Source organism: Phyllopteryx taeniolatus, chromosome 22 (genome assembly GCF_024500385.1).
Source record: "Phyllopteryx taeniolatus isolate TA_2022b chromosome 22, UOR_Ptae_1.2, whole genome shotgun sequence".
Classification (NCBI taxonomy): domain Eukaryota; kingdom Metazoa; phylum Chordata; class Actinopteri; order Syngnathiformes; family Syngnathidae; genus Phyllopteryx; species Phyllopteryx taeniolatus.
In genome coordinates, this window is record NC_084523.1 from 7,803,102 (window position 1) to 7,816,510 (window position 13,409).

At 41.6% G+C, this 13,409-nt stretch overlaps 1 protein-coding gene across 1 annotated transcript in view; it reads left to right on the plus strand.

The window, feature by feature from the left end:
* Positions 1-13,409, plus strand: part of snd1 (staphylococcal nuclease and tudor domain containing 1) — a 104,621-nt gene that overhangs the window by 554 nt on the left and 90,658 nt on the right. Inside the window, exons 2-10 of the mRNA XM_061761953.1 lie at positions 524-673; positions 1,754-1,874; positions 2,196-2,277; positions 3,241-3,401; positions 4,171-4,262; positions 4,609-4,767; positions 4,860-4,966; positions 5,532-5,622; positions 11,010-11,114. Of these exons, the coding sequence (XP_061617937.1) occupies positions 524-673; positions 1,754-1,874; positions 2,196-2,277; positions 3,241-3,401; positions 4,171-4,262; positions 4,609-4,767; positions 4,860-4,966; positions 5,532-5,622; positions 11,010-11,114 (1,068 nt within the window). The remainder of the gene's footprint in view (positions 1-523; positions 674-1,753; positions 1,875-2,195; positions 2,278-3,240; positions 3,402-4,170; positions 4,263-4,608; positions 4,768-4,859; positions 4,967-5,531; positions 5,623-11,009; positions 11,115-13,409) is intronic.

The following is a 13,409-nucleotide window of genomic DNA, read 5'->3' on the forward strand; positions in this document are numbered from 1 at the left end:
CGCGACAGATGTGAGGTTTCCCAGCTAACTGGTGGCTAGCTCGGGGCGAGTAGGGGGGCTGAAGCCGTCGGAGAGTTGACTGGAACGACCGACGGTGAACTTTGAACTTTGGAATTGTCTTAACAAGTTGGCCACGTTAGTTGTCTAAAAGCTAAGTGGTCGACTTTTTTTTTTTAATCATTCTTTTGCTTGTATTTTGATTAAAGTGCTGTTTTTGTCGGTGAAGACTACTTGGTTAGTGTGTTCGAACCCTACCAGTTGCCCCCCCCCCCCTCCACTAGATTGACACGTCGGTACTGTTTTCAAGCCCTACCCCCCATCACCATCATCCACTTTACGAGCACTTGCGTTTTCTTTTTTTTTTTTTTTTGTGTCGCTAAAAGCTCTGCTGATGGTCAGAATTGTCGTCATGGCAACGGTCCGGAATTGACAGCTCTGTCTCCATCTTCTCTCCTCACTGTCTTACTATTATATGACCATTGTTATTCAAGTGGTTGTTATTGTTGTTCTGTTTTTCCTCCAGGTCCTGTCCGGGTGCGCCATCATCGTGCGCGGTCAGCCTCGCGGCGGCCCGCCACCGGAGCGTCAGATCAACCTTAGCAACATCCGAGCCGGCGCCTTGGCCCGGCGTGCCGCCCAGAGCCAGCCCGACACCAAGGACACCCCCGACGAGGTGTGTTGTTGTTGTTGTGCGTGTGTTTGTTTATATGTGTGTTAAAATAACAATTTTATTCGGGGTGTGGCGGCTAATATTTGCAGGAGGAATTGAAGCCGCGGTGCTTGTCTGTTCAACTAATTTCAGTCAACCACGCCAGTTGACTTCCCAGTTCTTTTCTCTTCAAAGCAATTATTCACAGCGTCAAATTGCTGCTCGATGTTGTAAAACCTTAAAGAACTGTTGACAACTAATATTTTGACATTCGTACCGAGAGAAGTTAAGCACGGATAGCAAAACTACAATAAAATAAAACCATTTTGTGATACAACTACAAGGAGAGTGAAAAAAATGTCTCACAAAAATAAAAGTGAAACTACTGTACAGTAACACAAATTGAATTAAGTAGAAGAGTACTAATAAAGTAAAATAAAGTACAAAATAATAAAATGATATAACATAAAACTAAAATGAACAAACTATTTAATATTAAATATGAACTCTGTCTAATAAAAGTAAAAGTAGAACCTTGATCATAAAACTAAAATGAAGTGAAATAATATGAAGTGAATATAATAAAGCTACATGATAAATCTAAAATCTACTTTATAATAATACCGAAATTAAGTAACGACAATAAAATGTAAATATTAAAGCAAAGTTACTGTGTAATAAAACTCAAATTAAGTATGGACATGAGAACAAAATGGAAACAAAAATATTTCTGCATGATTAATTAAAAACAAAGTCAAACTACTGTATAATTAAACCAAAAAGAAGTACAAGACCCAATAATACAAATAAATTAAAACCACTTTGAACTAAAACAAATTACTGAACCATGTTACAATTAAACTGAAATTAAGTAATACTACTCACCCTTTGATTGTGAAATAAAAAAAAAAAAAGAAAAATACACTATCAGGGCCATTTGTTGGCTCCTCTTAGCCGCTACTCGCTCAGCTCCCTGTTCGTTACTTTGGCATCTGCATGGTATATTATATAATACATGCGTATCATTTAAATTGTACTGAGCAGTCGGACACGTTCCATTTCTCGTTTGTGGTATCATCCGACTTTTTCATTTCCTGTCCCCAGCCGTGGGCCTTTCAAACCAGAGAGTTCCTGCGGAAGAAGCTGATTGGCAAAGAGGTGTGCTTCACCGTGGAGATCAAGACCCCCCAGGGCCGCGAGTACGGCATGGTCTACCTGGGAAAAGGTCAGTACGCTCGCTGTGTTTCTGGCAAAAACGGGTACGACCACTTGCTCGAAACTGTGCAGCGACACCACCGAACGAACAGGAGAGTGACAGCCGCTGATGCGCTTTCAGCTTTGTTGAACGGGACAAACTGTCAAACACACAGATACAAAATGAAAACACTCACAAGGGGCATTGAGGAAACAGTTTGAACATTTACACTGCGCTTAAATATAGAAAAATAATAATAAAAAAAAATCTGAATGTTTTCAATATTCATATTTGACTATACAGTGATATTTAGACATTCTACTTAACTTTGTCTTTTTCTCTCTTGCGTAGACACAACAGGCGAGAACATCGCAGAGTCGCTGGTGAAAGAGGGCCTCGCCACGGTACGGCGGGAAGGAATCCGAGGCAACAAGTAAGACGTTTCGACTAGTTGAGCTCATGAAAGTACTATAAAGAGAACCTATAGTACTTTATATTTTGGGACGTTGCGTAACCACTGGCAACACCGGCTTCTCTGGTTTGTAATTAGCGCGTTCTGGCCCCGCAATCGCAGGCAGCAGACAGTAGAAGCACGCCGTGCGCCCGTGTGACATAAACAAATTCAGTCAAGTGGTCGACATACGACAAATGCTGCCTTTGTGGAAAAACGATGCAGTTGCGACTGAGGGTAGTACCACTAGGGTCCACATGGTGACAGCAGTGCGCTGTCGTTCAAAGCTAATTGCCTTTATTCCCTCCTCAAATAGACCTTCAGTCACGTGACCTTTGACTAAACACACAAAAACACTTACTTAGTTTCCCCCCAGTGCCTTCACGAGCCATTATCCAGTGTGACTTTGTCCACAAATGGTGATGGGAGGATAATTAACATTAGGACAATGGCTTTGGATGGTGGAGGCAGACGTGTTTACAAGATGACTGGCATTTGGGAGGAAGCGGTCACTGGTTGTTTTGGATTATGGTGCACCCTGTACATGTAAACGGTCCATTTTGGGCATTGAGATTAGCAACACGATTGAGGGAACATATTAGGAATGCCCGGAGAAAACCCACCCAGGCACAGGGAGAACATGCAAACTCCACACAGGCGGGGCTGGGATTTGAACCCCGGTCCCCAGAACTGTGAGGCAGATGCGCTAACCAGTCGCCCACCGTGCCGGCTTATTTGGTTTTATTTATTTATTTTTTCCCATTTTATTTTTATCGTATTCTGTAAGTAGTTGTATTGTAATTTTAATGAATTGCACATGTGTATGTATGCTTTTATTCTGTGCGTGACATGTAATAATTTTGTTGCCAATCCCTCACACTGTGGCTGTAAATTATTGCGAGCGCCACACACGACGTCACACTAATTGCATGTTTCTTCTTCCAGTCCGGACCAGGCCAGACTGTGCGAGACGGAGGACCAGGCCAAAGCGTCCAAGAAGGGCATGTGGAGGGAAGGCGGTGGCGCGCACACCATCCGTGACCTCAAGTACACCATCGAGAACCCGCGCAACTTTGTGGACTCCCTGCACCAGAAGCCCATCAACGGTATTCAAAGCAGCACCCCGGCATTTTCTCAGGTTGTGCGACTCAGAAGATTCGCTTTAGGGAGGAGGGGGTGTCACGTAATGGCGCCTGCTCGATCAACCTTCAGAGGTGTAATGTGGCGCTCAGTGCTGTTAACAGCTGCTCAGTTCATTTGACCGGCCGGGCAAGAAAAGGGCCTCTTCGTTGCCTTTTGAATTTTTCCTCGCAAAGATGCTCCTCCAAATGTTGATGTGCCGTTTAAGCGCAAATTGACTTTCACACAGGTTTCTCTCATCCTGCAAGCTTTTTTTTAATGCATGCCAACATGAGGCTGTGTGTGTGTGTGTGTGTATGTATATATATATATAGTGAATGTATTGGTTGTATTTTTTTATTTTTTTTAAGTGATATTCTGTTTTTATCAAATGTATAAAAAGTTAAATACAACTGAATTGTACCAAAACAGTGATTCTTTGGTGTACCTCGAGAGGGAGCCTGCTCACTACTTTGAGAATCATGACCTAATAAATTCTAAGTATTACATTTTAATGTTGTTTTTATCAACCTAATATGTTAGTTTAAAAAAAAAAAGTGTTATTTATTTTGTATTTTTGAACTTATTTTTAAGCAGTTGTAATATATTTTAAAATCAAGTTATATACCTTCCATTTTATTAGATCCAATTTATATTTATTTTGAATTCTGATTATTTTCATAATAAAATGTCATTTAAAAAAACTAAATTATAAAGACAAGTTATAACCCTCACGCTGTCCTTTCCCCCCGTCAGCCATCATCGAGCACGTGCGTGACGGCAGTGTTGTGCGTGCCCTGCTGCTGCCCGACTACTACCTGGTCACGGTCATGCTGTCTGGAATCAAGGTAACTTCACTGTAAAAAACTGCTAGTTACATTTATTATAAAAAACCAAAACAATAAAAGAGTAGCTGTACAATTCTGTTCCACGTTTGTCTCGCTTCTGCTGCCATGTTATATCCACTCAGCAGCGTTCCCCATCGATCTCATTTATTATTATTATTTTTTTTTACTAAACTACGACCACTCGAGACAATCTCGCGCATCTGCCACTTGAAGATATGATGTTACTTTACTGGCTCGCCGCTGAAAGGCCGTGTCGTCGTTTGTATCCCCACATCCAACGACAGTGAGGAGCGCTAAAAAGACTAGCGTAGCAAATTAAAAAAAACTTTTCTTCTGGGCCTTGCAGTGTCCCACGTTCAAGCGGGAAGCAGATGGCGCAGAGTCGCCGGAGTCCTTCGCCGCCGAGGCCAAGTTCTTCACAGAGTCCCGGCTGCTACAGCGTGACGTGCAGATCATCCTGGAGAGTTGCCCCAACCAGGTCATCCTGGGAACCATCATGCACCCGGTAAGCGATGAGGACAGTTAGTGTGGCGCATACGTGGTGGTGCCAAGTTTCTGATCCATTCACACTCATTCTGCTGTCTTTTTTTCCCGCAGAATGGCAATATCACTGAATTGCTGCTTAAGGAAGGCTTTGCCCGTTGCGTGGACTGGTCCATGGCCGTCTACACACAGGGCGCTGAGAAACTTCGAGCTGCTGAACGGTACTAAAACACATTTTTTTTAAGGCACTTTGTGAAAGATTCTAAGGGTGTATTTGGGACTAATGTTAACTTATTCACTGGTGGGGATATTTTTATTCGACTGTTTATGACGCTCACATATTATTTATTATCTAATACGTTTTTCAATGGATATGTGTGGAAGAGGGCCTCGCCCAGGTTTTCTGTAAAATTCAAATTTGTAAACCATTGTAATGACTAACAAACCCCTGTAGATGGCAGCATTGCTTTGTATTTGAGATCAGCACAGCTTTTGAGTAGAAGATTTGACGGCGAATCTCGGCTTGTCATGTCGATTATGAGGGAAAGAAATGCTGAGACGGAAGCTGGACCTCGCACTCAAACGGAGTATTCTTTTGTTTACTTCGCTGCGTATATGGTCTCAGAACACAATATATAATATAATATATTGTGAGCTGCTCTAAAACGGCTGGCAGTGACTGGCATGACAAGCAGTCATCAGGTTCAGTGCAGTTCTCCATTAACTGAGCATTTCCAGCCATTTACTTCATGTCCACTGTCTTACATGCTTCTGGTGTGTGTCCAGATCTGCTAAAGAGCGTAAAGTACGCATCTGGAAGGACTACGTGGCACCCACAGCCAATTTGGACCAGAAGGACAGACAGTTTGTGGCCAAGGTGAGGCGTTTAGTATTTATGCGCCGTCGGCTGGAATACTCGCATCTCCAGACCCGCTACTTTAAAAACAAAACAAAAAAAAAATGTCATCTTGCTTGAGGCACCAAACACTGCATCGTTACAGTTGGGATATTGATGTTGTGCACCAACATCAACACAGCACCTCCCCATAATCATGTTAAATCACTACTTTAAAAAAAACAAAACAAAAATCCAGCCGTGCCCCTAAAAGTCTGTACATGTGGCGATTTAAAGCTGAAGACTGTGGAAATGTCATCTTCCCAATTTCTGTTTTAAAGGTCTAGGAGCCGTGAGTGATGCAATAAAAAAAAAAGAAAGAAAAAGAAAAAAAGATGAGCTGACTAGACAGCTTAATGGGGGGAAATTAATCTGCACACAAATTTATGTTCATGGCTGTTGGGCTTCCTTCTGCTCTTCATTTTTAACAAAAGAGGCCCACTCAAATGTATCTAATCAAACTATTCACTTGCTTCACTCTGTGCTTGGACCAGAGACACGACAGGTTGAGGCCTTGAAGTTTGCGTTCCTCTCACTTCCTCATCCTGTCCTAAAATCTGAAGCTGCAGAAGCAGCGCCCTGTTTCAAACTGGAGCCTTGATACCTTTTTAGAACCGACACGAAGGTAAAACTGAATAAAAGCCGACCCCCATTTTGTCCCCTGACACTTCTTCTTGTCTCCCAATAAACAAAGCTTGACGGGCACCTTGAAAGGGTCCCCCGTCCAATTAGGACCCAAATTGCTGGCTCATGCTGCTAAAAGCAAAAACATATTAGCTTTGGAGGTTATTGGCCGGGGCCTTGGAGGGGGGAGACGAAAGTGTCCTCAATGCAGAGTACACGCCTTCATACTTGTCAGCACATATCAGCTTAAATGGAGTCAGATGGACAGTATGGTCTGTGTAAAATAATATATACATTTCCACATCGTCTCAGTCCCATTACTGCCTTCACTGGATTAATTTTCCTGAAGCAACAGAGTAGAAAAATATTAAACATCCCCAGAGTTCTCCCTCCAGACTTTTTTTTTTTAACTACCCTGATTAAATTCACGGGTTGCCTGAGGCTTACATAAAAGCTGGCGATCAAGGGAGCTGGCTTAATGGATGCACACAAAAAGAGGTAGAATGATCTCAGATCTCACAAAAAGAGAGGCTGGGATTTGTTTGGCGGCAGGAAAAGAAATAGGGAAAAGATGTTCAGCTCGGCATTGGTATGGTTTGGATTGGGATGCTTAAAAAAAAAAAGCACTCATCTGGTTTGTGTTTGTAGCGGGCAGGGATATGAACGGGATGCTACGTAAATAGCAATACTGAAGAAATTGTTGATTGTTGATTGAGTGATTGTTTTTGTTTATTTTTGTCAAATTACTTATTTTTTCAATAGTTTAGTTTAAAAAAAAATATGTTTTACTAAACACATTTTGAAAATGTTGTTTATTTATTCATTTCAGTTTTTTAGTACTAAGCATTGTTTTTTTGTAAATAAATATTTATTCTTTTTTTTGTTTGAAAAAGGTCTTTTCATCAATAAATACTATTATTTTTGTCAAATTATTTTTAAATTTATTGTAACATTTTGTTAAATCATTCATTCATTCATTTTCAGTACGGCTTATCCTTACTAGGGTGTTGGAGCCTATCCCAGCTGACTCTGGGTAAGAGGCGGGGTACACCCTCAACTTAATAGGCATTAGAAAAAATATATATAAATATGCGCCATCTGTCCCTGGTGCACGTCGATCCTTCTGCCCGTCCATCTCTGTCCCATGTACTTTTCACTCCCTATTACCTGACTGATGGTTAGATAGCGTGGCGGGCCAGAGAAGGTCCCATCCCCACAAGTCAATCCTGCTGACGCCTCTTCATTTTCAGTTTTTTATTTGGGTCTGGATGTAGGCCATGTCCCGATAGTCCTACCCTCCTCGCCCCAGTAAAAGGAAAAAAAAAAAAATAATTCAAGGTGATAGAGTGAAAATGATGTGGCGTAAAAGCCTTTTTAGTTACCTTTCATAGCTGGGGATACTACACCTCCCTCCATTTTGCTCCCCCATAACATTTATTTATTTTAACAGGCAGTGTTACAAATATAGCATTTTAGCGAGTATAAGAAGATGGAAGAATACAGTAAAACTGCTCAACCTTTGAAGACTTACAGATATCTACTTAAATAGAATGTAAAATATTAAACAGTACATGCATCGTGATTACTTCATTGCAGCTCACGCTGGTGTGTGTGACTTGGCCACCTGGTGGCAGTATAAGTCATGTCGACACTTAGGAAGAACAGTTTCACAACTACTGTAAGTGACTCAGGAAGCTGTTCTAGTATGAGTAATTTTTCATAGAGGATGAAGAAAATATGCCTTTGTTTTGTCTGTCTACATATGTTGCTCTACTGTTTGTTTGTTTTGTCCTGTTCATCTGTTAGGTCAAGCAGAATGGAAAATCTGTATCCCTTTTTATGCCGAAACAGTTTTACTGTGTCACAGTGGAATTCAGCTAGCAGACTTTAGGGTTATTTTGACAGTAAACCTCAACTGGGAGTGGCATTAAACAAGGCTGAATGGTCAAAATTCTGCATGCGAGTCAAAGCAAAAAAAAATATTCAAAAATCGTCTCAACGACTTCTTGTTTCTTGAAAAACTCGAGGCACAACTGTACAAGTAAATACGACTAAAATAAAGTAAAACATGCCTTTTTGTTTTTAGCTGTCTCTCAAACTGGAGCAGCAACTTGGTGAAAAGGTTCCCGCAAAATTAGCGCCACCTGTCACGGCATTCCCACTATTTACTTGCTACATTTTTCTGTGATGCTGCAGGCTAAAAAAAAATACATACCGCTTGTTTATCTGAGGCATAATAAACGTTTTGTATTTTTTATGGAAATGCTGCCATAGATGAGTAAATCTCGCTTCCCCTAATCTCCCCCCCCCCTTTCACTCAGCCCTGTGGGTTAAAAGCACCTTCTCACTGCGCTGTGACAGATCTTAGCCACTGCAGATGTCTTACATGGCAACGACCTGAGGGTGGCAGTAGATTGCCACCTGTGGAAACCTCACGACTGGGACCATGAGTCACACCAAGTCTACTGCCCCCCCCCCCCCCTCCTTCATCTTTGTCATATCAGATGACATGGCTCCATCCTCCATCTTTGCTCCAGCTATTTGGGGCGTTGATCTAGCTCACCGCTACCACCCCTACTTTCCCAATTAGCTGCTAAATGCCTTATTTACGTGTGCGGGCCGCACAGTGACCTTGTGTTGGCATGTGACGCATTACCGGCTAGTGGGCCCGGTCTAATTCCTGCTCCCAGCTGGCTGTTGGCCTTGTTTATGTGAGGGGGAAATGAGCCTCCTGTTGAGCCTGCGTTTGTGTTTTAAATGTTTCCAGGCATAAACACACAAACGCACAAATACACACTCTGACACCGTTTTTTTTTTCATACCCAAGTCATTATCACCACAAGGTGCCTTTGAGATGTCACGGAAATAAGTTGAGATTTTTCCATAATTGAGTTTACCAACATATTCATTGACGCTGTTGGAAATGCATATTGGTCAAGCTCCCACATTTGTTTTTCAAAATTAACTGCAAGTAGACAATGTACATCCAAACAGCAAAATATGTAAGCTTGCCGACAGAGTGGACAACGAAGGGGTGGACATTTTTGACCTTCACTTAGTAACATGATTCAGTTAGCAAGCTGACTATGTACTGTTGAACAAATATTTATTTTGCGTTTTTATTAAATACATTTTTTTCAGGTGATATTTCACTATGACAGAGTGGACATGTTAAGCTTGACAACATCCTACTAAACACATAATGTAATGAAAATTAGGAACACAACTGTAAATATTTATTCTCCAATTATTCACTTTTTCAGCCTCCATTAAATGACAAAATGAAGGTTGTAATGTCACTGAAGGGTTTCTTCAAGGAGCAGTTACCCATAATGACAGGGTGGAGAGCAATTTAAAAATGTTCAAGGTGATTATGAAAACGGGTTATACATGGTCAAAATAACTTATTTGTCAAAAAACTTGAAGACAAAAAGGATTAGTAACATTTAAGCCTCTTATTTCACACACTGTTAGCAGAGACATGGCAAAATCACATACATCCAATAAAAAATGGTGTAAAATGAAGGAAATCCATTTTAAGAGACTTTTATCATTGTACTCTGTGTGTGCAAATTTCTGGCCACTCACATAATAAGAACTAAAAGTTTGGTTATTCTGCTACATTTTATTGTTGACGGCGTGATTCTTGATGAGGACACCAAAGGCACTTTATAGTAATGTTGACCCACCTGCCTGTAAACGTACTGTAAGCATCACATGGTTAATTCCTCCATTTTTGGGCGCCATCTCTGTCATGGGTAACCCCTTTCTGTCTTTTCTTTTTTTTCATAGAACTCCCAGTTTTTACTCCCCACTTCTTTGGTATTCATGACTTTAAATGATGACTTTTCATCTCAGGAGATTTGCATAATTTTCCCCGGGAGACTCGTGTGACTCAAGTTATTTGGTCGCCGGGCGTCACAGTCCCCGTGTGGCGTGTTATGCTAATGTGGTGCGCTAGTAGTAAGATAGATAGTAATATAATATTTTTCACCAACATAGTCGCCCGTTTACAAAGTGTAACAATGAAGCCAATTTGTATTTTAATTGAGTTAGGGAGCGAGCCATGCTAAGGAGTTAGCCTCTCAAGCTACGTCCTGACATGTTTGCGTTGGGTTAGTTGTTTCAAGTGAATTAATAAGTTTGACATGCTGCCAAAAGCGTATCACTAGCTATGACGTCTGTGAGCCAGAGGCTCAGCCTCACTGTGTTTGTTTACAGAGTAGCGTGTGGCCAGCGCATTTGAGACAGTAACACTTCCTGTCCCAGTTCCATGTTGAATATGAATACGAAGACATTAGACCTCATTTGCATGTGTACAAAAGGCCAAAACATGTCATAATCTACGTATTCAAACATTATTTCAAAATTGCCCATCCCGGAACATGATTGCAATCAGGCTGTAAGTCCTCCTCTCTGCTCCCCTAACACAAGATTGACAAGCCAATGACTTATTTCAGGAGGCAACACAATCAGTTGGGCAATCGTGTCCTTAGCTAAACTCACGGATATTTCCGTGAATTATGGCTGTCCGCTTGGGTTTCGACAGCAATGTAACGCTCTGCCAGCCAATCTCTGACAGCTTGTTTGTGTTTTAAATCTTTCGTCTTCTCCCCGGATCGTGCAACATCTTCACTTTGTCCTTCAAACCTCGGCGACTTGGTGATTCTGTCCCATACCCACCCCTCCCAAATCACTTCCTGCGTTTTATTTGAATGCTCTTCCTTATTTTGTGCCCTTCGCAGGTGATGCAGGTGGTCAACGCCGATGCAATGGTGGTCAAGATGAACTCAGGCGAGTACAAGACCATCCACCTGTCCAGCATCCGGCCCCCCAGGATCGAAGGCGAGGTACGGGAAATCACACAACAAACACACACAAAATACGTGCGAACGTTGTCTTACTATGGCCAGCAGACCTTAATTTTATTCTTGATTTTTACAACTGTTGGAATATTTTTCAATCTCGTTGTGTTGCAGGTTAAATTGACCTTTATGTTTACAATTCAGAATTTTTCTTTTTTTAAATAAAAAAATGGTGTTCTTTTCTTTTAATTACATTTATTAGAAAGTACAGTGGCTGCTGCCTTTAGATGGAGTTTAATTCGTTTCGTGACCATGCTTGAAACTCAAAACAGTCCTATCGCAAATCATCTTTCCCCACTGAAATGAATGGAAAAACCAATAATCCGTTCCAGCCCACAAAAAAAAAAGTTTTGTAATGTTATAATTAAGAAACAAAAAAGCAATCACTCATGTCATACTTTATAAAAACATGCAACAGTGACATAATTAAATAGAATATAAAGAGTCCAAAAGTTTTTGCTCCATTTTTTGCTTCAGTTCATTGGAAATAGTGCTGCTGCTCCTGGTGTCTGTGCCTTGGGCACCTGCTGGCAGTATAGTACAGATATGTGGTCATAGATGAGTCAGTCAAAACTCAGTAAGCCACAGTAATGTTAGTTGTTCGTCACAGAGGATCAACTGTCAAGGCACCACTGTATATATATTTTTTTAATTAATATTTGCTTTTATGACTGAACAAACATGAACATTTGCTACACCACAGAAACAAATGAGACTCATAACAGGAGGGTTAATGGTGAGTGTTATATGCGTCCTGACAACCTTGTCAAAATGACCATGGGAACTCTCCGTGACCACTCGGAGCCCCCCCCCCCAAGACGCTGCTGGCACACGCCCAGTGTTTGCAGCATTGCAGAGAGCGAGGCGAAGCGAATTTTAAGATTAAAACTACACACACGCACTATACACACACTGCTTGGTTACCTCGCATGGCAACCTACTCTGTCGTATCTGGGCTGCACTGGCTAAAAAAACAACAACCACATTAAATGTGTCAATAAAAAGGCCAGCAAAAAAATATATATATTGAAATGTCTCCTGCCAATAAAAGCAACAATAGTGTGGGCTTATTTGTTATTTGTGCACTGCCTGTCTGCAAATGAAAGCCTTTTCAGTAAGTCACCACATTGCATCTTATATTACAGACTCTGACAAGACCTTTTTTGTTAGTTAGACACATGTTGCTGATACCCTTCTTGAGTTACCGTGAAACTTCCAAAAGTGGCCCCGATAACTCAGTGTGGAAGAAGTAAAGTATCATCTTGTGAGATAAAACAAGGGCTTTGGAGGTTCCACTGTCGAGATGGCTGCCTCTCCTCTTCCTCGTTGAAGCAAGGTTCGGGAGCAAATTTTCTGCTGCTCGAGGGCGGTCGTTGTAATGGCGACCTTTTTTTTTTTTTTTTTTTCCTCCCCTCCCTCCTGTGAAATTGTTCATTGGCATCCTGCACGCTGAGCTTCGTTAGCAACGACCGCCCGCCTGCCGTCCGGCTGGCTCGGCTTGTCGTCGCCATGGCAGCAGTGCAGAGACGTGGTGATTCGCGAGCCCTCTGATGACGAGAGCAATGTGAATGCTACATGCTTTTTACTGTTATTTTATTGAAATCTGTTGCATATATGTTCTTTATTCAGTTTCAAATTATCACTAGTAACCATTCCAAGCGCCGACATGATCTGAAAGCGTGGTATACTTGCAAAAGTCAACACTTGTCTGGCCCCTTAGCCTCGTTTACCGCTGCGCAGACGGACGCTCGCCTGCGGGGCAGAGTTGAGCGAGAGGTCGCAGCAGGTGCGTTTCTCAGCCAGGCAGCCGCTCGACCCGTTTGACTCATGACGGCGATATTTCCATCCAAGGAAATTGAAGCAGGCAACGTACTGTACTTGTCGTGCGATTGCACCTCTCGTTCATTTCATCATAACCGCTACCTTGCACAATAGAGAAAAACAGAATGACTAGAAATAGACACGTTCTGTCTAGCACTGGCAATGTACGGTAAGTGTCATATAATCTTAATCCGTGATTCCTAAGTGTTTCTGTGAGAGGTGTACTTTAGGAAGTTATCAAACTTCACTTAATTTGGTCGAAAATTATTCATTAGAAATAATATAAATTTGTTCATCTATCTATGCCAGCGACATTTAGTGACAGGCAAATTATCTTCCACTAGGTGGGAAAAAGGCACATATTGATCTGTATATACTTTGTGACATTTTTGTTTTCTGTGTCTTGAGATTGTTCAAATGTAAAATATGTGCCTTGGCTCAATAAACGTTTGGAAACTG